This window comes from Sus scrofa, chromosome 17 (assembly GCF_000003025.6).
Source record: "Sus scrofa isolate TJ Tabasco breed Duroc chromosome 17, Sscrofa11.1, whole genome shotgun sequence".
Classification (NCBI taxonomy): domain Eukaryota; kingdom Metazoa; phylum Chordata; class Mammalia; order Artiodactyla; family Suidae; genus Sus; species Sus scrofa.
In genome coordinates this window covers 48,275,300-48,300,532 of record NC_010459.5, presented here as the reverse complement: position 1 = coordinate 48,300,532, position 25,233 = coordinate 48,275,300, and the positions used below count along the sequence as shown (strand labels likewise).

Sequence of the window (25,233 nt, the reverse complement as noted above, 5' to 3'; positions counted from 1 at the left end):
ATGGGGTGGGGGGAGCCCAGAACCAGAGAGCAGCTTTCACAAGGTCACACAGAAAGTTCCTTGCTGAGCTCTATTTAGAACTCAGAACTTCCTACAGCTGCCAAGAATAACAACGCCTTCCCTTTGTCAGGGATGCTAAGATGTACAAAATTGGACCTTATCATGACTGACCTCTGCTGACTCTTGGGTGGTGGTGGTGGGGGCTGGAGGAGGAGACCTTCTCCAAAAGCAGACTCTGCAACAAGGAAGTTAAGCAGGTAGTTTACTTTAGAATTAAACCCAGAAAGCACCAGTGGAGGGGGCAGGCAGTGGGGAGTGAGACAGAGAAGGGCAAGAAGCTCATGCAGAGAATGTCTGTGACTTGATCATTCTCAGGGACCTAGGAGGCGCTATAGAACACACTATTTGTCCCTCCCAAGGGCAAGGAAGCAGGGGCGTTTATCTTCCAACTTCCACTCCTACTTGGATGGGTATTCTGGGGCTCTAGCTCTCTCAGGTGTGTCTCACCTGCCCCACACCTACACCAAGTGCATCTTCAAAACCAAGGAAGGGCCCAAGGTAAGGGATTCAAAGTGCTTGCAACAGGAAACCAACTATGTATCTAGAAATGCCAGTGCCAAGGGCAGTAGTTCTCAAAGTGCGATCCCTGGACCAGCAGCACCACCTGCGACTCTTGTAGAAATGCAAAGTCTTAGGCTCCATCCCAGACCTGCTAAATCCTTCTGGAGGGGGGGGCCCAGCAATCTGTCTTTTAACAAGTCTCATAGGGGCTTCTGATACACACTCAACATCGAGAACCAGTGACCTAGGAGGGAACAGAGGAAGCATCCAGAGCATCTGCTACGGGGATTGTCTCCATTTGCCAGATGAGCACACTGAGATGCTAAAAGGTCAACATGACCTACCCCAGGTCACACAGATAAGAGGTGGCAGAGGTGGGTCTTTTGTCTCTCTCCACCACACTGTCTTGTACAGAAGTCATGCTAGCATTTAGACTCTAGGTAGGGGGCAAAAGCGAGCTCCCCTCTCCCCACCTCTCCTCCACCTGTTTGCCCTGCTTTCTAAATCAAACATCTCCCCCTGGTGCATCCAAATGGTTCTTGAAGCTCTTCTGGGAAGCCTGCCAAGCCAGGTGCCCCTCTTGTGGCTCCCAGCTGCCCTCATAGCCACCACTGGGGACAAGCCCTCTCCTCCTCCACCCTCTAGGCAGCAGGAGACACTGGGAAATCCAAAGCAACTTGGCACAGGCAGAAAGGGTGAGATCCCTGGGTTCAATCAGCCCAGCTTCCTCCTCCCCATGCATCTTCGTGCTGGGGCTTTGCACTGCTCTTCCTTCCCCTCCTTGTCCTACAACCTTCCTCTCCTCCCCTCTCCCCCCCTCCCCTCTGCTCCCACTCCATCTGCTGCTCCTCCTGGCTAGGCTCCCCCTCAGTTGGCACAGCAGGAAAAGAGAACAGGACGGTTTATTTTTATCCTGAGATACTGCTTGGGGGGAAGGGGGCACCATCTGACTGAGAAGCAGCAGCTCCTAGAGCAGTTGGGAGGTCAAAAGGAGGTGGGACGCCCAGGGGCTCCCCAGGACAGCAGGGGCTGCAGATAGAGGCTCCAGAGAACAAGCAGGGCTGGGAAAAGTAGCAAAGGACCAGGAGTAAGGAACTTGTGTGACACCATTCTGAACTGCTGTGTGACCATAAGTTAGTGACTTCACCTCTCTGGGCCTCCATTTCCACCTCTGTTAAACAAGGAGGGAGGGGCAGAGGGAGGGCAGGATGCTGGCCCAGCCTGCTCCAAAGGCTGCTGTTATTACTGTGAATCAAATAGGGAGAACCCTTTGCAAACACGATGCCAAATGTGAGTGCATACGGAAACTGCCCTGGAGGGGCAGCCGCCTGGGGACATTCTTATTCACCCTCAGAAAGTGCCCTAATTCTGTGAGCCTGACAGCATGCGAAACAGCTCATGTCACCCAGCATGTCCACCCCCATTTTTCTTTTTACATGTTTGATGACTTTTTAATTACATAAGCAGTGTGTGAATTCACTCTCCTTTTAGGGGAAAAAAAAAATGAAGCATTATGGGAAAGTCAGATCTTTCTTTAACCAACCCTCCCCCGTACCCGTCTTCCTCATCCAAGATGTTACAATTCTTTGAGCTGTGCATGTTCTGTGCATTCTCCCAGAAACCCCGCCAGCACCCCATCATACCTACATCTATAAATATACTATGTTTATACACACATCCGTAAAGGATATATTATGTGGGGTTACGTGTTTTAAAAAAAATTTTCTGTGCCCACCATTCCGAAACCTGCTTTTTCCCCCATGACAGTGTTATTGAGATCCTGTTGCATAAACATGTTACAATTTTATTTAGCCAGTCCCCTGTTGATGGACAGTTAAGCAGTTTCCAGTCACTCACTGTCACGAACAATGCAGTGGTGGACAGTCATGTATATGCCTCCTGGGCTCCTAGACGCCATCCCTTGCATCTGCAGGTACTGAACCTCTGGGTTGGAAGCTCTGGTGGTTATTACTGTGGCTGTGACTCCCCAAAGTTTTGTCTCCATCTTTAAAAGCAAACTGAGATTGAATGGGCTCCAGGGCTGGGGTGAGAAGCTCCTCGAGGTGGACTGTATCTGGACTGCAGGGGTGCAGGCAGAGGGGGCTGTGCCCAGCACCACCCTCTCACCACCGCCACAGCAGCAGCAGCCGCCCCGGGCTCTCCAGTCACATGCCCCTGTGCCCGTGCCTCCACGCTCCTGGCCACGCACAGCCTCACTCTCGCTCCTGCACGGAGATGCGGCTCTCTTTGCCATCCTCCTGGGTGACGGGCTGGCACCAATGTAAGGTCTCCTGCACCGGAGCGGTGGAGTCGGGAAAATCCTCCAGATCAATCGTCTCCACGGGATCCTGCCTTTCAGTCTTAGGGTGCAGGGCCTGGGGAGACAAGGCTTGGGGTTACCTCTAGCAACATCTCTGAGCCCTTCCCTGGAAGCGATCCCACCCCTGGCCCCAAGCCCCTTCCCCTTTCACAAAAGGAGGGTCAGTGCCAGTCGATTAAACGGGTGCCTCCTGCCCCCTGCTGGCCATACTGAGGGTGTCAGGAAGCTTTGGTAGCCAGAGCCAGTGGGTTCAAGGAGCTGTCCGTCCAGCACCCACCTATGGACCCCACAGCAAGGCCCCAAAGATGAGGTTGTCGCATGTATCGAATGGGGGAACAGCACATGTCAGACTTTGCCAGTGGGGCAGGGACAGCCCCGTGGGAAGGTGAGCTGGGGAGATGACAAAGCTGGTGCTGAGGGAGTGCAAGGGAGGAGCCCTGGAGCAGAGGGGAGGGGATGAGTAGTCAATTCTGCTGCCACCCGACGGGCTGCAGGAACAGACCCTGAATCAGTTTTGCTGCCATACAGACAACAAGGAGTCAGTCTTTCTTTCCGGTGTGCCCAAACCAAGCCCGTTCCCTGGGGTGACTTACCTTAGTCTCCTGCTCCTTGGTCACCTTTCCTAGAGAGAAGGGGGTGGGGAGAGAGAAAGTGGAGTGGGGAGTCTGTGAGGCCAGATCAGGAAACAGGTGGCCGGTTCTACGGTACCTTCTGCTCCCTCCTCCCCCAGCACCTGCCCGCCTGGGGACTCACTGATACAGAGAAATACCAACAGGACGGCAAACAGGATCCCCAGCGTGATGGGGATAACCACCAGGGCTCTCATCCGACTCTGGAAACCTGGAGAAATGGAGACTTCAGCAATGGCTCCCCACCCCCTGCCCAAAGCCGCTGCGCCCTGCTGGACTCTCAAATCCTTCAGTGTCTAAACTCATCTATATCACAGGTTTCAAACAGGTGGCCCCTGGCAAAACGTAGACAGTAGATGTCTCTAGTGTGACTGGCATGCTTTTTTTTCTTAATATTTGCCAACTTTTTTTTTTTTTTTTTTGTCTTTTTAGGGCCACACCTGTGGCATATGGAGGTTTCCAGGCTAGGGGTCGAATCAGAGCTATAGCCTCCGGCCTACGCCAGAGCCACAGCAATGTGAGAGCCGAGCTGCGTCTGCGACCTACACCACAGCTTATGGCAATGCCGGATTCTTAACCCACTGAGTGAGGCCAGGGATCGAACCCGCGTCTTCCTGGATGCTAGTCGGATTTGTTAACCATTAAGCCACGAAAGGAACTCCTGCCAACATTTTTTAATTGGGAGATTGCATATTTAAAACCTGGATATCTGATTTCTCTTAGAAATTTGGAAGATGCAGCCCCAGGGGGCCCCCCCTGGCACCCACTGGCCAGACCTGAGTGAGAGCAGTCTCCACCAGCTCAGCACACTCCCCACCCCCCACCGCAGCTCTTTTCCTAACACCAAGGTACAGCATCACTTAGGTCCGCACCATTGCCTTGATAGAGAAGAATGCAGTGGAAGGGAAAGCATTTCTTGTACCCGACCTCTATTCTAAATGGGAAAATGAAAGAACGACCAAGAGGCAGGGTGGGGACTGGGACTAAGGCAAGTGACATACTCGTATTGGGACAAAATTTAAGGGGACACTAAACAAACTCAGTAATTAAGATAATAATTTGGGGGGCCACACTTGCAGCATGTGGAAGTTCCTGGGCCAGGGAGTGAACCTGCATCACAGCAGCGAGCCGAGCCACTGCAGTGACAGTGCTGGATCCTTAACCTGCTGAGCCACAAGAGAACTAGACAATACTTTAGTGTCGTGTTTCAAAAAATCATGTCCATGGAGTTCCCGTCGTGGCGCAGTGGTTAACGAATCCGACTAGGAACCATGAGGTTGCGGGTTCGGTCCCTGTCCTTGCTCAATGGGTTAACGATCCGGCGTTACCATGAGCTGTGGTGTAGGTTGCAGACGCGGCTCGGATCCTGCGTTGCTGTGGCTCTGGCGTAGACTGGTGGCTACAGCTCCGATTAGACCCCTAGCCTGGGAACCTCCATATGCTGCGGGAGCGGCCCAAGAAATAGCAAAAAGACAAAAAAAAAAAAAAAAAATCATGTCCATGAACTCTGGCCTACAGGTCAGCTGCCTGTTTTTTAAATAAAGTTTTATTGGAACCAGGGCCAGGATTACGGTGAGGCAGGTGAAGCAAGGTTGTACAAGTGCAGAGTTGCATGTTGTCTTTATTTACAGTGTTGCTACTTTGTTCATTATGGATTTTGCATTAACTTTGATTTTTTTAAAAATATTGAAGAGTTCCCTTGTGGTGCAGTGGTTTAAGGATCTGGCATTGTCAATGCTGCAGCTCAGGCCACTGCTAATGGCACAGGTTTGGTCCCTGGCCTGGGAATTTTCACATGTCACAGGCATGGCCAAAAGAGTATATATTGCATTTTGTCTTAATTACTGCATTTTTCTGGCACCCCCCTAAATACTGTGCCCAAGGTGAGTGCCTCCCTTCACTCTAGTCCCAGGCCCATGGAGAGAAAAGCGAATTTTATGAAAAAGCGCAGAGGGTGTATTCTTTCTGCCCTGACCTTTTTCACTCATGAACATGATCCTGACTTTTTTTTCCCCCCTGTAGTTCTTTGAGTCTGCGATCAGTGCTACAGGCCAGCTTCCTCACTCTAAAATCAAAACAGAGGCCCCGAGGAATTCCCGTCATGGTGCAGCCAAAATGAATCCAACTAGTATCTATGAGGTTGCAGGTTTGATCCCTGGCCTCACTCAGTGGGTCAGGGACGGGGCATTGCCAGGAGCTGTGGTGTAGGTCGCAGATGCATCTCGGATCCCTTGTTTCTGTGGCTATGGCGTAGGTGGGCAGCTGCAGCTCCGATTAGACCTCTAGCCTAGGAACCTCCATATGCCACAGGTGTGGCCCTAAAAAACAAAACAAAACAAAACAAAAAAAAGGTCCCAAGAGGGAACAGTGTTATACCATACTGGTCCTCACTATGCAGGGCGGCAGAAGAGTGATGAGAGGGCAAGAACCCACCCTAGACCGTTGCACCAACCCTTAAGGGAGGTGGTAGTATCCCATTTTACAGAAGAAGAAACTGAGGTGCAGAGAGGGAAGGTGACTTGCCCAGGCTCCACAGATAAAGTGGCAGAGCTGGGCCACCACAATTCCAAACCGCCTCCTCCTCTCGCTTCACCTCCCCTCCCTCTTTCCCTACCAGTGCTTCCAGGGGACCCCCTCATCACCCCCTCAGTTCCCCATCCTCCTAGCCTGCTGCTAGGGCCCATTTTCTGGGACTTACCACAGACAACATCGGTCTTGTTAGTCCCCGCACGTTGTTCCACCAGGCCTTTGCTCTCGCAGCTGTGTACAGACACGTGCACACACACACAGAAAGGGAGATTAAGTTTCCCCAGTCATAAGATTTCCATCCCCAGAGGGAGACAGTCAGCAACCAGCAAGTCCAGGCCCACTGAGCACATATTATGCATACCCTCCCGGGCTGGTTATTACAGGAAAGACACCGACTCTGTTCTTAGGGACTTGAGAGTGCAGAGAAGAGATTATTGCACATCTTAAAGGCGTAATCATAGGCGAATCTCTGATGTGTGCCAAGCTTTGCGATATAGGCTAACGTGAACTGGGAAGCATTCAGAGGAATCAGAATCCGTAGTGACTGGAATAGAGAGATGGTGGGGGTGTCTCGAGCTCAGCGCTTCTAACATTTTGAGGCCACATGATTCTTCTCCTCTGGTGGGGAAATGCCCTGAATGCTGTAGGATGTTTAGCAGCTCCCCTGGCCTCTACCCACTAGATGCTGGTAGCATTCCCCCTGCCCCCTCCCCCCACCCCTGCAAGTCGTGACAACCCAGATGTCTCCAGATATTGTCAAATGTCCCTGGGGGAACAAAACTACTCAGTTGAGAATTTCTGGTTTAAGGGTCATCCAGAAAGACTCCCCTGCAGAAGTATGGCCTGAGGGATATACAGTTTAGAGCATCAGTATATTCTGTTTCAGCAGGACAACACAACACAAAGGATGGGTAGGTGACGTGCCAGATGGCATAGGAAACTATGGGAAACCGGGTCTTTGGAGCCAGATCACTGATCATCAGCCATGAAGATTTCAACTGGATTCAGCTGGTGGGTCATAGCAGCATCTAATCGGATGACTTAAGTTGGGAGGGGACTCAGTTGGTCAAAGAGCTACCAGGAGCTCTTTGATGAGTCTCTGATGTGTGCCAAGCTTTATAATAGAGGCTAATATGAATTAGCCTATATTAAAAAAATCACAGGAAAACTGATCAGCTAGGAGGCCATGACTGGAGTCCAAACATGAGACGAAGACTAGGGCCAGGGTGGTCCCAGGAGAAATGGGAAGGGATGGACAGAGAAGGACATTGCAGAGAAAGAAACATGGAAAGTAGGAAAAAGAGAAAGAAGCTTCAGAGAAAGCACATACACAAGAAGCGTGCTTAAGAGTTTGCAAAGCATGTTTCCATATCTTTTCCTCGAGCCTTGTGACATGAAGGTCATTCCCATTTTCCAAATGAGGACACTAAGGCTCCAATGAGGGCCACATACTTCCACGGGGTTGCCCCCTTTCTAAGCTGAGTGAGTTTGGAACCCAGTGCTCTGAGTGCCCCTAGGTACCGCCCTGTCTCATTCAACATTCATCAGCGAAGATTTATTATGCACCGACTATGCATCAGGCACTATTCTAGGCAGAAGGGATACCTCCACGGAAGAAAAAAAGGTCAAGTCTCTATATTAAAGGAGTTTGCAATCTACTGGAGAAAGGCAGACAGTAAAGAAATAGCAAAGTATAAGGGGATGCTACCACTTGTGTGAAAAATATATTTGCATGTGTGAGCATTTATTTGTGCATAGAATTTCTGGAAGGATACACATGGTCCAGTGGCTGCTAGATGGCTGACGGACAGGGTGAAAAGGACCATATTATTATAGGCCCTTTTGTGCCTTCTGCCCTCACATCTGTCTTATTCATTTTTTTTCAAATTAAATGCAAAAAGTTAATCAGGCATGTGTTGAAGAGTATGCCAGGCAGAAGAGTGTGATAGAACAGAACAGACAGTGTGTTGAGGGGGTTGCCGGCATGATGTGGGAAGAGGTCAGGAAACGGAGCTGGAAGGTCAGAGGCCATGCACAGGAGTCTGAGTTTCACCCTAAAAGGCACAGGGAGCCATGAAGCATATTATATAGGGAGTGCCATGATCCGAACTTGGCGCAAGGATGGGGGAGCAGCTGAGGAAGAGAGAGCAGAGGCAGGGAGGCAGGTAAGGAGGCATGCCAGCGTGTTACACAGGGGGGAGGGGAGCTGGCACGTGCCTGTGGGTCACCTGCGTGGAGGTGTACCCTTCGCAGTTAGATACAACAGTCAGGGACCCAGGAGACAAATCTAGATGGACGTTGACTGGGAACCACCTGAGGGAGATGGTGGCTGAAGCCATGGATGTTGATGAGATGGCCCAGGGCAGGCGGGCAAAGGGATGGGCTGGAAGAGCCTAGAACAAAAGCCTAGAAAACCAGCTGAGGAGGAGGAATGGGGAGCAGAGGAAGGGGTACAAGGAAAGAGGAGGGATGTCACATGCCCCCAAGAAGGGAGCCTTTCACTGAAGATTAGCGATCTGCGGTATCTCTTCCCACCAAGAGAGAACAGGCAAGACCTGCTGAAAAGTGTTGGAGTTCCCGTTGTGGCTCAGTGGAAACAAATCTGACTAGTATCCATGAGAACACAGGTTCGATCCCTGGCCTCGCTTAGTGGGCTAAGGATTCAGCGTTGCCGTCAGCTGTAGTGTAGGTCGCAGACGTGGCTTGGATCTGGCATTGCTGTGGTATAGGGCAGCAGCTGCTGCTCCGATTTGACCCCAAGCCTAGGAACCTCTGTGTACTGCAGGTGCAGCCCTAAAAAGACAGGGGGAAAAAAAATAAATGCTGGAAAGGTGTCCGTTTGCTAGGCCAGGAGGTCACTCTAGAAGTTCTACAGGTGTACGAGTGTGCATGGCCATGGGGAGCAGAAAGGCAGGTGGCCAGATAGAATGGAGGTCCCTGGCCCTTGGGGCAGGAAATACAAGGGATGCGTCCTTATACCTTGTCCAAGGCTGACACTTTTCTGAAGCAGATGATACATTGGAGAAGAAGCCAACTGGGCAGGGTTCACAGATAGTGTCAGAAACCTCTGTCGCTGGGAGGGAAGAGGAAGCATTAAGCATCATAGTGGACCACCTGTCTGGCTCTCAAGGGAACCAAGGGACAGGCAGGATAGGAAGAGCAGCCTGCTTGAAGCACCTTTCCCCCCGTCAGGCAGTCCCCAGGAAGGCTTCTCCCACTGCCCTCCCGAGGCAGATCACCATGGCAGGAGGTGGAAGGAAAAGGTTGCCGTTCCCACCCACTCTAGTGAAACTACCCATGGGGACAGGTCCCTCCACCTCCAGGGCTGAGTGCCCACTACCAAGCCCCTCTCCTTTGGCCCTTGCCTCCTCTCTGAGCCTGCTTCTACAGCTGATTCCCAGACAGGACACTTACCCATCTGCTTGACCCCGAGGCCAGGGAAGCACAAGCTGTGCAAGGTGCAACTTTCACAGGCGCTGTTGGTACAGTGATGGCCTTCACTGCACACACAAGTGGTGTCTGTTTTCGAGGTGCCCTCCCTCTGGACCTGGAGACCTAGGTCTGTGCAGAGATGGGCAGAAAGGATGGGAACCCCTTGCTGGCCATGCTCGGGGTGGCAGGGGGTCCCTGTTCCTCACACTTCCTGTTTGTTTTTCCTCTTAGACCCTTGCCAAGGGATGGCAATCAAATTAGGTACCAACCAGGACAACGCAGACTCCAACCCAATCAGAACAGACCCTGGCTATTCAAAACAGAACAAAACAGAAAGGCTGTGCTGTCAGGAATGAGCTGGAATATCAACCTGGCTCCCAAGTGCCCCTTCCCCGGCAGCCCACGCACTGGGGTCGCAGTATTTGTGCTGATGACAGTGTTTCTCTCTATTCCAGGTGGCTAGGAATTCGCTGGAACTGCAAGGAAGGCATTCTGTTTCAGTGACCTCTGTGCAGTGGTTCACCAGTTTCTGTCCTGGAAAAGAGCAGGAAGTGAGGTACCTCCAGCCAACTCTATAAGTCAGACACTTATCGAAAAACAGTTAGGCTGGGCTTTAGGAAAGGGGACTCAAAGATGACAGTCTTGGACCCCTCCAGCCTTCGTAGTCTGGTGGGGGACATAAAAGAGACAGGAACCCTGGAGCTGGGTCTGCAGAGAGGGGCCCCAGAACATCCCATCCAGGGGTCATCGAGGACGCAAGTTGACAGTTGACACACGGGGTCTGCATCTGCCAGCAGACCAAGGGGGGGTCGCACTACGGGGCTAGAGGGTTAGCATCTCTCTCACCTGGCGGGCACAAATTACAGCACCGGCTGTTTGTTGGGTATTGGTTTTCTTTGCATGAAGTGGGTGGTTCTGGGTGGACCTAAAAGCAGAATCAGGGGCAATTTGAAGGGGTCTTGAGATCTCTGCAGTAGCCTCCTGGGCAGGAAGAGGCAAGAGGTTAGAGCTGAAGTGCAAGTCACAGCAGGCAAGGGAGGCCTGCATATTATTTGGTGAGTTTTGTTTTTAACCACTCTGCCAACTGGTGTGATGGCAAAGGCACCCAGAGAGTCATTCTGGTATTTTACAAGGTAATTGCGCTGGAACCTCACACTATTCACTGAACTAAACAGATCTTCCTTTTGGCTTGACTCCTGGGTCTTTCCTCTACCCAAAGAGCCAAAAGCACATGAGGACTCCAGCCCCTCCCCTGGAGCTTGGCTGGCTCCAGCTGGTCCTAGTCCCGATTGGGGCTATATTTAGCACCTGGCCTCTTCCTTCTATTCTTTTGTTCCCCATCCCTCCCCGTCTCCAAGCCACACCATGTTTTCTCCCTCCAACCCCTCATCATCTGATCATCTAACCCCTCCCTCATGAAGTACCAGGGCTGTGAAGGCAGAAGGACAAAATCCAACTCTCCCACTTTACTTAAGATGAGAGGGAGTTCCCTGGTGGCCTCGCAGTTAAGGATTCGGGTCGATCCCTGGCCTGGGAATTTCCCCATACTGTGGGCACGACCAGTAATAGTAATACTAGTAGTGGTAGTGGTAATGAAGGAGTTCCCGTCGTGGCGCAGCAGAAACGAATCCGACTCGCCTCCACGAGGACACAGGTTCGATCCCTGGCCTCACTCAGTGGGTTAAGGATCTGGTATTGCCGCGAGCTGTGGTGTAGGTCAAAGATGTGGCTCGGATCTGGTGTTGCTGTGGCTGTGGTGTAGGCCAGCAGCTATAGCTCCAATTTGACCCCTAGCCTGGGAGCCTCCATGTGCCGCAGGTGCGGCCCTAAAAAGACCAAAATAATAATAATAATAATAATAATAATAATAATAATAATAAAGATGAGAATAAGGACCAGGGAGGCTGGGTCATTTGCCTGAGGTCACACAGTGATAGAATCTGAATGAGAACTCGGGTCTCAATACTCCCTCTCTCCATCAACTCGGGTCTCACCTGCACTAATGTTTTTTACTATACCCTGGTACCACCCATGCTATTAATTACTTCTTGTTAAATTAAACACATTCCTTTTCTTTTGTTTTTTTTTTTTTTTGTCTTTTTAGGGCCACACCTGCGGCACATGGGGGTTCCAAGGCTAGGGGTCCAATCGGAGCTACAGCTGCTGGCCTACACCACACAGCCACAGCAATGCGGGATCCGAGCTGCATCTGCAACCTACACCACAGCTGATGGCAACGCCGGATCCTTAACCCACTGAGTGAGGCCAGGGATCAAACCTGCAACCTCATGGTTCCTAGTCGGATACGTTTCCACTGTGCCATGACGGGAACTCCCTAAATACATTTATTTTCAATGTAAACCTCATATCATTGCCACAAGAGAAAAACCAGTATCACTTCTCATAAGTAAAAGGCAACCCTAAAAATAAATTCAACAGAAACGAAATAATGCCATTAAACCCCAACTAGTTCCTTGGCCTGCTGACACCCTTCCACCTTAGGCCTGCTCCTGATTTTTGTTTAAGAAGGAAGATTAGTAGGCATTTGAAAGATATTAACCATATTCTAGCTCCAAAGACTTCCTCCTTGAAAAACTGAAAAGGATTTTAAACAGAACTGTAAAGTGAATCTGTGTTGTCAGTTCTCTGTCCACGTGCTCCCTAAAATCAGCCCATGCTTTGGGAAAAGCCAGTGAAAAGAGCAGTGTAACAGTTAAACAGCTTAAGGCTCCAATCATGACTTTGCAACATTTATTTTGCCTCTCTTGGCTTCAGTTTCTACATCTCTCAAATGGGAATAACACTACTCACCCCAAAGATTGGTTTGTGAAAATGAGAAAGAATTGATATATATGGCCTGGCATAGGCTCTGGAACACAATAATAGGTGTTCATTAAATGGCAGGTGTTTTTATTTTTTGTTTTTGTTTTTTACGGCCGACCCGCAGCATGTGGAAGTTCCTGGGCAAGGGATTGAATCTGCCTCGCAGCTGAGACCTACTGCGCAGGGCAGGGGATGGAACCCCCACCTCCCCAGTGACCCGAGCTGCTGCAGCTAGATTTCTAACCCACTGCACCACAGTGGGAACTCCTAAATGGCAGTTTTAATTAGCATACATATATACCAGTATTCACTTGGATGCCTAGCACCCTGGCTAACTGGCTGGTTGTACAGGATCCTGCCTCATGGGTGGCTGTCATTCAGGTGGGTGGGCAAATGACTTGAGGAAATACATCTTACCCCAAATGAGGAAGGAAACAGAAAAGGCTACTGCCCCCACCATCGCATCACAGCACGCTAGCCTATATATATTCTCTGTGCAACTCTGTGGATGTTCCCACCACGCTCCCAGAACCATGAAAGTCCTTTATGCCATGTTCAAACACATGAGAAATTTAGCTCCTCCTCTGAAAATCTGTCAATCCCCAGTTCCCACTTCACAGCTTCAGTCCTTCTGACACCAAGTAGCTCAGGACCAAGGTTTGGAGACTCTCACCATCTGAGAGGCAGGCTCAGGAATCAGGCAGATGAAGATTTACATGCAGTTTCCACCTAGCTATAAGAATTTGGGCAAGACATTGTCTCTCTCTGAGCCTCAGTGTGCCCATCTGTATAATGGGGGAGTTGAAAGAAGTCAGACAGAGAGTAAAGCATTTTGCTCAGAGCCTGACACCCAGGAAACGCTCCATAAATAGCTCCAGCTGTTGCTGAGCTTCATCTCAACCTGGAGCTATAACTGGGAGTTTGCTCTTGAGAAGCCCAGACCACGCTTCATCCTATCTCCCCCGGCGTTTCCTCCGCTTCTTCTCCATGAGCCCTCTTCCTGCCTCCTTTCTCCCTGAGAGCCATTGCTTAGAGTGAACATGAAAGCACTGAGACCAAAGCAGCCTCCCCTCTCTTCCCTGGCTGCCAACCCCCTACTTCATGGGTCATTCCTGTTCTGCCTTCATGCCAGAAACTACAGCCCTTGAAAGTTAGGGGGAGACCGAAGGGGCTGGAATGAGAGTGTCAGGTACTGGGGGGATTCCCGGCCTCCAAAATGAGGAACTACAAAAATACATTTAAACTAAAAGCGAGTCAAGTGTGGGCCTCTGAAAATTCCGGAGATATGCTTGGTTGGGCATATCCGAGCCTTTCTGGTGCCTAGAGAAACCCCCACTGGGCTTCTAACCCTTTCGTGTTCCCATAAACTGTTCATTTCCCCCAGAGTCTCCTATGTCATCTTAAACTCAGGAGGCAGAAACACAGCCTTAGATATCCCTCCTAAGTCAGATCACTCAGGATTTGGGGCTGGAGGTGGGAGTGTTAAAAGCTCCTAGGCTTCTCAAAGAAGCACCTGGGCCTCTGCATTCATCCCTTGTTCCCACAAGATGCCCTAAAAGAAGGCAGCCCCAGCTGGCCAGGAGGTGATAACCACTCACAGAGGCTGGCATCTGTCCACAATAGGAAAGAGACAGGAAACTGGCCAGACCAACCCTTTCCCTTGGCTGGGCTCCCTCCCCACTTCGGAAACCCGTCCTGTGTCTCGTGTGGCGGTGTCGTGTCTCGTTGTGGCCAGCCCCCGGCAGACCCCTACTCCAGGACTCTAGTCTGACCAGATAAAGCTTCAGGTTCCCCAAACCGCAGCCCCATCGCCGCCGGCTAGGCAAGTTTCCTACAGTGACCCCACCATGCGCTCTCTGTGGGCTACCTGAGACCCCTCTGCCTGGGAGGAGAGAGAGGCAGCCCACCCCATTCAGCCAGGACCCCGTGTACCTTACCCAGCTTCCACCCAGCTGCCCCGCACCCCCCAAATCAGCTAGGAAGTTCCCCTCCGCAAAGTCTCACTTCTCTTCCCATTCCCTACTCTCAAATCTCAAATTCCCGCCTCTGGTTGGAACAGAAATTCAACTTACGGCGGTCAAAAAGCAGCCCCAGAGGAGACACTTCAGAGGCAGACGAACCATGGCGAGGCGTAAACCAGGCAGCCAGTGCAGAGGCCGCGGGGACTGGGCCTCTACCAGTTCCCCTGTCCCAGTCCACGGACCTCCCAGGAAAGGGGCGGGGTCTTCGGGAACCAATCGCGACCAGCCTCCCTGGCGGGGGGCGGAGTTCCCGGCCTTGCCCCTCCCCGGGATTTCCCCTAGGACATTCCCAAGTGGTCTAATTCCCTCGGGAGTTTAGGGACGCGCTTTGGCGGGAGTTGGGGAGAAGGGGGACGTATGGTCCAGGAAAAGCCCCTTCTTGGGGCTCCTCGCCCCCCTGGGACTACGAAGGCCAAGCTTAGGTGAGCCAGGAGGCAGCCTGCTTCCTGGGCGGAGCTGGGGGGGGGCCGAGGGGAGGGAAGAGAGATCCCTCCGGGTGTTGGGAAAACTCCCCGCGGTTCTTCCCCGCCGCCTCTGGCAATCCCGACAGAACCGAAAAACGTCCCCCACCGCGTGGATGGAGAGGCCTGAGGAAGTTCCCAGAAAACGGGAAGGCCACAGCTGGGGCGTGGGAGGAGGGCTGGGGAGGCATTTCAAGGAAAAGAGTTTCCCAGCTTACAGTTTCACTCTCTTTCAAAGGAAATTCCCTCGCGTGGGCTCAGCGTCCCAGCCTCCCCATCCATCCATCCATCCATGCAATCCCTATCAGAGTCTATTCCCTCCCAGTTCCCATCTGCCGTCTGGAGACAGTCACTTAGAGTAGACCAGCCTTCTGTGGGATGGTAGGACCCTTTGAGAATCTTAGAAGACTGAGGATCCCCTAGTTCTGCAGAAACACATACACCCTTGTACCTGTTATTTCCCTGGTTCAGGCTCTCCAAGCCGTTTCTTGAACCAGTGTTAACTCACTCTGCTCTGCAGCAGGAAACACCTGGGTTCTGGTCTAGGCTCTGCCTCTGATGGGATGCATTTCCTTGAGCCTCAGCTTTCTTCAATGAAACCTGAGGAGTTTGAACTAGATAGCATTTGGGGTGGTGGCCCTCCAAGCTTTGAATTTCTGGGCCGGGCCAAAAGAACACACTACACAGGACCAGAGAGGATGGGAGAGGAGAGGGCTGCTACTGCAAAGGGCACATTTGCAGATGTGTAGATTCTACCTCTGGAATCCATCCCTTCTTTTCTATCCCCTTTGCTATTACCAGAATTCTGAGTCAGCATCTTTCACCCCTGCTGTCCCGGCAGCCTCATTCATTCAGTAAGCATTTGTTCAGCTTCTGCTATGTTCCAGACAGCTTCCTCCCTCTCTTTCTACCTCTCCCTCCCTCTTCCCCCTTCTTGCCTGTCTCTCTCTCTCTCTCTCTCTCTCTCTCTCTCTCTCTCTCTCTCTCTCTGGGTGCACTGTTGCAGTCCTATTTGTAAGATCTGGTCTGATGAGGCACTTCAAACTTTAGAAACCTCTTTGTACTCTCCTATGCCCTCAGGATGCTCCAAAGTCCTCCTGACACAGCGTGGCTGGTCTCCACTCAGCCTCACCCTCTCTCCCCACACTCACACCCTGCCATGTCCTCCCATGAACACTGGCTTCAGCCATACTCGCCTTCTCCCCATTTTCCAAACACACAATTTTTTTTCTTACTGTGTCTTGCTGTTGCCTTCTTTCCTTCTCCCTTCCTGGAACCCCTTTAAATTTCACCTCCTCTTAACTCCCTGCCTGAGACAGAGGTAGATATTCTACCCCCCCTTAGCCCCTGCCCCCTACTGTGCACTCACAGCATTAGCCTGCTGGACTGTCACCCCATCTGCCTGGCCCCGTTTGACTTCGAGCTCTTTGAGGGCAGGACAGAATCTATCCCAGTCCTGGGCACCAATACGCATCTGCTGAATGAATAAATGAGTAGGTTCAGTAACTTTTCATTCTAGGCACAGACTCCATTGGGAAGCGGGTACAAAGCTAGTAGCCTCAACACAGACCTCACGTGGGTGATCAGACACCAGTAGTCTAGGAACACTTGAAATTAGGGACCAGGGGGCTTCGTGAAAGCCACACAAGCATGCCTGGGATGAAGAGAACCTTAAAATATCTTTTCCCTTTTTAACCCACTTTGAAAACACAAGCAGAGTTTTAATTCCTAGGGGGGAAGTGGGGGGCGTTACTCTCATAAATTCAGCCATTACTTATTCTTTATTTGCTTGATTCTAAAATTGGGCCCTTCACAAAACTGCCTTGGGAAGCAAGTACACAGAATTAAAACATTAATTATATTATATAAAACATATCATAGCAGCAATTAAAGCAGCTTAAATTAATGTGTGAAAGAATAAATAGTAGCCTTCGGGTTGCCCCATGGGGCGAAGACCGGATGAGATAAAGGGAAGATATTTTAGTATGTGAATATCCCGAGGAGACACACGGGCTGGCGGGCACAGGCCCAGAGAAGGCATTGCATCTCTTTGGTCCGGGGAGAGGATGCTGGAGGAGGAAAGGGAGGAGATGCTTATGGGGAGGGTGGCAACATGTCAGATACCATCAAAGGGTGGAACTGTGAATGGCTTAATCATGGGAATAGGGCAAAGGACATTCCAAAGAATGGAGACCCAGGATTTTGGAGTCACAGAAGAAAAGCCCTTTGGAGGAAGATCACAGGGCCAGGTGAATGGGTGAGAAGTGTGCCTTGCAGGTCAAGTCTGCAGCACTGCCGGCATCCGGTTACCAGATGGTTCTAATATGCCAACCTGATTGTGCCACTCTCAGGTTTGAAGCAACTCCCCAGATCCCTCACTTCTTAAGCCCACAGGTCCTCGAGGCCATGAGTTTCGGGGCCTGCATCTCTAACTGTCCTTCCTGCCTTCAACTTACTGCCCCAGATTGTGCTGTCATCTCTGCCTTTCCCAGCATCCTTTCACTGAATCAACTCTTTCTCATCCTTCAAGGCTCAACTCAGGGGCCCCTTCTCTGGAAAGCCCTCGCCATCGGCCAACCTGGGATGTGCACAGCTACCTCCCCACGCCCTCTCAGGACCCAGGAGCTGCTTGCCTAAGCAAGCCTCCAGCCCTATCACACCACATTTCAATTATTCTGTTTACTCACACAACCAGTGTATTGAGGCGACTCAACTCAGTGAAACATAATAATGAAGCTCTTTTCCTCTAATCTCTGCCTTCAGCCCTGCTGTGTTGCATCTCCGTTTTCCATCTCTTAATGACATCTTGGGCAGATTGCATTACTTTTGGATCGTTTTCTGTTGTTAAGCCTCCATTCTTGAAAGCTTTATTCTCAAACTCAATTTAAATCTCATTTTCTCTTCTCCCTTACTTATTCAAGGATTGACTCAAGCCAGGACCCCACCTGTTTGGATAAGAAAGCGAAGTGGGAGCATGGTCTGGTTAGGAGACATAGCCTAGCACCCTCCCCCTTATTGAAATTGGGGGAAGGGAGTGGGAACAGCCCTCTGCAATGGCCCTCTCCCTGTTGGCTGACCCTGCTTCCCTGGCTAACCCAGGGAGGCAGGAGTCCATACGTGGTTTCTCATGAGGCACATGAGTAAGTTTTGTAGGGGCTTCTCCGCTGTGTTGAGATGACTGACAGGGGGGTCATCCAGCTCAGACTTGAGCTCTCCTCCACCAGGGCTGCTGCCGCTGTGGGACCCTCTTGCTCAGCAGTCAGCATGCTTGGGGGAGGCACCAAAAAGCCTGGCTAACTACTGCAGCCTCCACTTGACCCAGAGAAACTCACACATCTGGGTCAGCTCTTCCACCACCACCCCTACCTTTTTTCTCCTCTGCTCCGATAAGCATCAGCAGGAAGACATCAGCAGGTGCACTACTTGACCCCCACTGGGAACAGCATCCTGGCATCCTCTTCTTGACATCACCCCTTAACATCCCAATTCAAGGTCTGGGAGGTGGGAAGTGTCTTCTGCCATGAACACTATACTCCTCAATAAAATCAAGGGGCCCCTAGGTCCCCAGATTATTATATAGGCAAGTAAAGGGAAAGTGATGTTTTGGCCGGGGGATATAGGACCAGTTCTGTCCCTTTAGTAAACCTTGGAGGGAAAGTATCTGGCTCCTTTGGAATGCAGGTTACACGCAGGGCCTGTGACTTTGGTACCAACTCCTAAGGAACAAGGAACTCCCACTCAATAATGTTTGCATTGGGCCATCCCTCACACCTAACTTGATTCTCCGAAAAGAGAATCTTCATAGCCTGAGGCCCACACAGAGCCCAGGGACATGCTGGATGTGGATGTTTGTTGAGTGCGAAGTAAGGAGAGAGACGGAATCCATCAGAATCCACCTGCTCATTCCCACACTGTCCAGGGGAACTGCCCGTCTCCACCAGGTGGCCGGCCTCTCTAGCTGGGACTCCCAGACCCAACTGTAGACAAAAATCTTCCTGCTCAGCAGAGTTGGGTTGAGATTTATTGGAGGGAACTAAGAAATTCAGGAAAAAAACCAACCAGAAATTAAGGAAACTCAAGAGCCAGTAAAACAGACAGGGGGCTGACAAAGTGTAGTTATTTATCATGACCTGATTAAAGCCATTCATTGACTTGACCGATCCTCAGGGAGATCTCAGGTCCTGTCCTCAGCCTTCTCGACTCTGATGTTTGGAATAAGAGATGGCTTTGGTTGGGGGAAGGATCCAAATTCTTTTATTTATTTATTTATTTATTTATTTATTTATTTATTTATCTATCTTTGGTCTTTTTAGGGCTGCACCCCGGGCATATAGAAGTTCCCAGGCTAGGGTCGAATTGCAGCTATAGCCACTGGCCTACACCACAGCCACAGCAACATGGATCCAAGCCACATCTGTGACCTACACTGCAGCTCATGGCAATGCCGGATCCTTAACCCACTGAGCGAGGCCAGGGATTGAACCGGCATCCTCATGGATACTAGTCAGATTCATTTCTGCTGAGCCACGACGGGAACTCCGGATCCAAATTCTTTACTATGATTTCAAGATCCTGTGTGATCTTATTTCTGACATCTCTGCCCACTCATCCACTTGCTTGCCACACCCCAACCATCCTGGCCTCTCAGGGGGGACCTCAGAGCCTTTGCTGTGCTGTTCCCTCTGCCTAAAATGCCTCTCCTCCCACTCTTGCTCTGCCAATTATCTTACCGTTCAGCTCTCCAGATAAATGGCACCTCCTCGGAGAAGCCTTCCCTGATCACCTTATCTAAAGCGAGTTCCTCCACTACCAACCCGCTTTCCCCACTGCTGTCCTCTCTTAGAGTACCTGTTCTAGTCAGAGTTGCCATTGCAAGCAAGAGAAGCAGAGGTGGTGAGCTTAAATCAAAGGGAGTGTTTTTGGAAGGGTGTCAGGTGACTCGTGGAATGGACAGGAAGGCTGAACAACCAAACTCAGGCAGGAACTGCAGGAGGCAGGACATCATTAAGACTCTGCTACAGAATAAGTCTTACAAACCAGCTCTGTGCCAGCCAGGCTCCGAGAGCCCACAATGATCCTGCCTCCACTTTTTCCTACCCCTGGCTTGTCCCTCCCACATTGCACCAGGGTTGGTCTGTGTGATGGATAGAAACCAGGAAAAGTAATGATATGTCACTTTCAAGGTTAGTTTATAAAACTACTGATGCTTCTGTTATATGCGCTCTGTTGCACGTCCTCCCTCTGCCTTTCCTCCCTCCCCCTCTCTCCTCTTTCAATCTCTCGCTCTCTTTCCCATCAAGCCCCTGGGGAAGCCAGATGCCATGTCATGAGGATACTCAGGCAGTCTATGGAGAAACCCATGTGGATGGCGAGGAACTGAAGCGTCTGGTCACCAGCCACATAAGAGAGTTTAGATGTGGATCCTCCAGCCTCAGGCAAGCCTCAGATGACTGTAGCCCCAGCTGACACTTTGACTACAGTCTTGTGAGACATCCTCTAATCAGAACCACCTGCTAATAAGCTGCTCCTGATTTCCTGACCCTCAGAAACGGTGAGCTAATGAGTGTTTGTTAAGTCACTTATTTTCTTCATTATATATATATACACACACACATACACATTTCTTTTTTCGATTTTTTTTAGGGCCACACCCACAGCATATGGAAGTTCCCAGGCTAAGGGTTGAATCAGAACTACATCTTTCAGCTTACACCACAGCTCACAGCAATGCCAGGTCCTTAACCCATTGAGCAAGGCCAGGGATCAAACCCGCGTCCTCATAGATGCTAGTCAGGTAGGTCACCGCTGAGCCCCGAAAGGAACTCCTTAAGTCACTCACTTTAGGGTAATTTCTAACACAGCGTAGATAACTCACACCATCTCAAAATGACCCTGAACTTGAGCATCATTTCCTCAGGGGCTCAAAGTCTTGGGAAGGGATATCGAGCGGCCGTCATGGTTTATACTCCATATTCTGGCCACAGGTAGGAGGGGCTATCTATGTCCTCTTGGCCTCCTTGGGGGGGTCCTGCCCCCACACCATTGTCCTCAAATAAAAAACATATTTAGATGCTGAGCCGCCAAAACCATCGATTTGCACTGCCATGATCCTTTAGAACACTTACCACAAGTTGTAGTTGTCCATGCAAATAGGCAACTTCTCCTTTCCCCTTCCTCCTTCTAAGTTTGGGCACACACCAGACCCCCCAAAAACAAAGGGATCAGATACTCTCTTGGCCCAATAATGTGGGGGAAATATCCTCAAAAGTCAAATGTCTGATTGCCTTCAAAAGCGCCAAACTGGAGTTCCCTTCATGGCTCAGCGGTTAACGAATCCAACTAGGATCTATGAGGGTTCGATCCCTGGCCTCGCTCAGTGGGTTAAGGATCCAGCATTGCCATGAGCTGTGGTGTGGGTCACAGATGTGGCTCGAATCCTGCTTCGCTGTGGCTGTGGTGTACACCAGCAGCTACAGCCCTGATTCCACCCCTAGCCTGGGGACCTCTATATGCTGTGGGTGGGGCCCTAAAATAGCAAAAAAAGCAAACTAACTAACTGTATATATCCTTCACCCACTTTTCTACCAAATTATTTTTTATCAATTTCATTCATGCATTTATTCATTCAGCAAATATTCATTGAGTCCTTACTGTGTGTCACATGTCAGAGTTATACTACTGACTAGACAAACTCTCAGCCCTTCAATCCCTAATGAAGAGATCTTTGTATATCAATATTGATTCTTTTTTCTGTTGTTCATGTTGAAAATCAATTCAGATGTCTAATTGCACCTCCAGGCTTTCCCTGTAAACATTTTCTGGAAGACTCTTAATCATTATGGTTTCATATTTTATCATGTAAAAATACCTAACGCAAGAGTTCCCGTGGTGGTACAGTGGTAACGGAACTGGCTAATATCCTTGAGGACGTGGGTTCAATCTCTAGCCTCACTCAGTGGGTTAAGGATCCGGCGTTGCCATGACCTGCAGTGTAGGTCACAGATGTGGCTTGGATCCATGTTGTTGTGGCTGTGGTGTAAGCCAATAGCTGCAGCTCCGATTTGACCCCTAGCCTGGGAACTTCCATATATCGCAGATGTGGCCCTAAAAAGACAAAAAAAGAAAAAAAAAAAAAAAAAGAAAAAATCTAATGCCAAGCTCAACTAGCCATTAGTTTGAGTAGAAAGAGCTCTCAATCCAGTCTCCTCCGTAGCATCTTGTTGGTACCCTACTCACATGCCCTCCACGTACATGTACCTGTTCCTAGTTCAGGCACCTGTGGCCTCTACTCGGGAGGGCTTTTATGGCTATAGAAACTCATTTAGCCCTTGAGGAGGATGGAAGGGCCAGTTAATGCCCCTGGGAAGAGAAGTCTACCAATAACCAGGAGTTGGTGGATGAATACCCAAGCTCCCTTGTTCCTTAGGAGGGATAACTCCAAGACGGCTGCTCTACACCATCAAGATTAAGCTCCATTGCCCACAGTATAACCTGGTCTTTAACCCACCCTGTAGTGCCTTCCTTCCTGTCCCTGTTTCACTTCCCCATTCCCCTGTGGGTACTTCCTGGGGCCACCTTCCAAATAAACTAGTTGCACCCAAGTCCTTATATCAGTTTCTGTTTCTGGGAGAATCCAAACAAGTCACCTTCATTTGCATATGAGGAAGGAGCAGCCGAAAGCGAAAGCAAGGTAGCTTGGTGTGTAGGAATGTGGACCCTGAAGTCAGAGGCCTGAGTCCAGAGACTGGTTCTGCCCCTAACTGTGGCTTTGAGCACATTTTTTTTTTTCAGGGCTGCATCTGTGGCATATGGAAGTTCAGTTCTCAGGCTAGGGATCAAATCAGAGCTGCAGCTGCTGGCCACAGCCACAGCCACAGCAATGAGGCATCTGAGCCGCATCTGCGAACTACATCACAGCTCATGGCAACACCAGATCCTTAACCCACTGAACGAGGCTGGGGATCGATCCTGCATCCTCATGGATACTAGTTGGGTTTGTAATCTGCTGACCACAATGAGAACTCCCGAGCACATTCTTAATCTCTGGTTTTTCTCTGTTAAAATGAGCCTAATAGCTCACATGGTTATCATAAGAATTAATTGTGTAATTTTCTCATAATATCCAGTATAAATTATATTAATCATTAATATTAGAAAACTGAGTCCTAGAGAGTATGTGTACCAGATCACATAGGAACCTTCAGAAGTGGGACATACTCATGTGTCTTCCCATGAACTGGGGACGTTACAGTCAGGGGTTCTGCTTGTCCTGGACTTTGAATCCTCCTAGGCTTCTAGGTGGAATTGGGTGTTTCATCAGGGCTGTCCGATAGACCTTCCAATATGGTAGCCACTAACTACATGTGCCTATTAAATCCCCCGGGGAGTCCACTGAGGAAGTGGACTTTTTATTTCCTCATAACAAATGTAAATAGTCATGTATAGCTAGGAGCTACTGTATTAGCTCAGGTCTAGAAAATGAGGGTTGGGCGATGGCAGGAAGAATCTCTGAGTTTTTCTTCCCCTATTTTCTCTTTTTTCTTGTCACCTTTCCTAGCCCCAGCTATTCAGCCTCATCTTCATAGCACTCTCTGCCTTTGCCTCCTTTGTACATGCGTATGTTCCATGGAAGGAAGCAGTGGGGACTGTGACAACCATTATATTGTCATACACCCAGCAAGGTGAAACAAACTCCTTTGTGATCCCCATGTTGAAAGACAAGACGAATACTTGCTATAAATAAAGCTGAATAAAGATTCTTTTCTAGATGGCTTCCATTGTTCCCTGTTCCCATACAGTATTCACACAGAGATAATTTCCAGCTTCTCAGATCTTCAATAGTTATAAAACATACCATTACCTCATTTTCATTTCATTAAATTTACAGGTCACAAGACAACTTTGATCTTTACCAAGTTCATCATTAATGGTTTCAAAATAATGGTTCTTTCCGTTTCAGCATGAGCCCAATACAGAACTTCCTCCTGGTGGATTCTTTTATCTCCTGCTTCCTACTTTTAACTCTGTCTGTCTAGACCACAGGGGCTGATGTAGTTTTCCAAATGCCAGTGTGTATTTCACATCCATGAAGAGGTTCTCCACATCTCCATAGCAAAGGCAGTAAAAGAAGTCATTTTTTCCCCAAACTATCTGATTGTGATGGATGGCCTGCAAAGGTCTGCCTGAGTCATTTATCTGATAAACCATTGGCGCCCCAAGGCTTATCAATGGTACCATTAATTGACTCTGCAGGGCACAGTGGGACACATGAGCTTTGGAGCCAGACAGACATGGGTTTGAATCCTGCATGTGTTGTTCAACTCTGAGAAAAAAAGAACTTATCCTCTTTTAGTCTCAGTTTCCTCATCTGTAAAATGGAGGGAGAAGTTACTTTGGGGAGTTCCCTCTGTGGCTTCTCCGGTTAAGAACCTAACATAGTGTCCATGAGGATGCAGGTTCAATCCCTAGACTTGCTCGGGGGTTAAGGATCTGATGTAGGCTGCAGGTGCGGTTTGAATCCAACATCGCTGTGGCTGTGGTGTAGGCCAGCAGCTGCAGCTCCAATTTGACCCTTAGCCCCTGAATTTCCATATGCCGCAGATGCAGCCCTAAAAAAGAAGGAAAAAAAAAAGATACTTTGCAGCACAGTGGAAGGACTAAGAGAATTTATATGGGAAGCAAGATGTGGAAGTCATTAAAAACCTATACTTCAGGAGTTCCCGTCATGGTGCAGTGGAAACGAATCTGGCTAGGAACCATGAGGGTGCAGGTTCAATCCCTGGCCTCGCTCAGTGGGTTAAGGATCCAGCGTTGCTGTGAGCTGTGGTGTAGGTTGCAGACGAAGTTCAGATCTGGTGTTGCTGTGGCTGTGGCATAGGCCAGCAGCTACAGCTCCGATTGGACCCCTAGCCGGGGAACCTCTAGTATACTGTCCTGTGACCTTGGATAATGTACTCATCTATATGAGCCTCAACTTTCCCATCTATAAAATAGGGATAGTAATATCTACCTAGCTATTAGGGTGCTGCAAGGATTAAATAAGGATATACGTGTGTATATATATAAAGTCCTCAGTGACTGACTCACCTTTAGTGTGCCCTGAGGAGCGCTCCCCATCCTAGCTATTGACCCCTTTCTTTTTTTAAATGAAGTATAGTTGATGTACAATATTATATGTAACAGGTGTTCAACAGAGTGATTCATAATGTTTAAAGGTTATATTCCATTTCTAGTTATTATAAAATATTGGCTATATCCCCTGTGTTGTACAATGTATTCTTGTAGCTTGTTCTATACATAATGGTTTGTACCTCTTAATCTTCTACCCCTGTAGTTCCCCTCCCCACTTCTCTCTCCCCATCGGTAACCACTCATTGGTTCTCTATATCTGTGAGTCTGCTTCTCTTGTGTTATATTCACTAGTTTGTTGAATCCCAAAGAGGAATTTTTTTAGATTC

The 25,233-nt window shown here is 49.6% G+C and overlaps 1 protein-coding gene and 1 long non-coding RNA gene across 2 annotated transcripts; one reads left to right on the top strand and one right to left on the bottom strand.

Annotated features, from left to right (window-relative positions):
- Positions 2,345-14,417, bottom strand: CD40 (CD40 molecule). The gene is given in 9 exon segments (NM_214194.1): positions 2,345-2,936; positions 3,475-3,503; positions 3,635-3,721; positions 6,209-6,270; positions 9,019-9,112; positions 9,454-9,600; positions 9,880-10,005; positions 10,318-10,396; positions 14,367-14,417. Coding segments are annotated over 9 exon segments (837 nt in total). The 3' UTR covers positions 2,345-2,774.
- On the top strand, positions 9,941-23,998 carry LOC106506699. Its single transcript, XR_002339944.1, has 3 exons — positions 9,941-10,027; positions 20,077-20,327; positions 23,334-23,998. It is a non-coding gene; the product is annotated as an uncharacterized LOC106506699 (long non-coding RNA).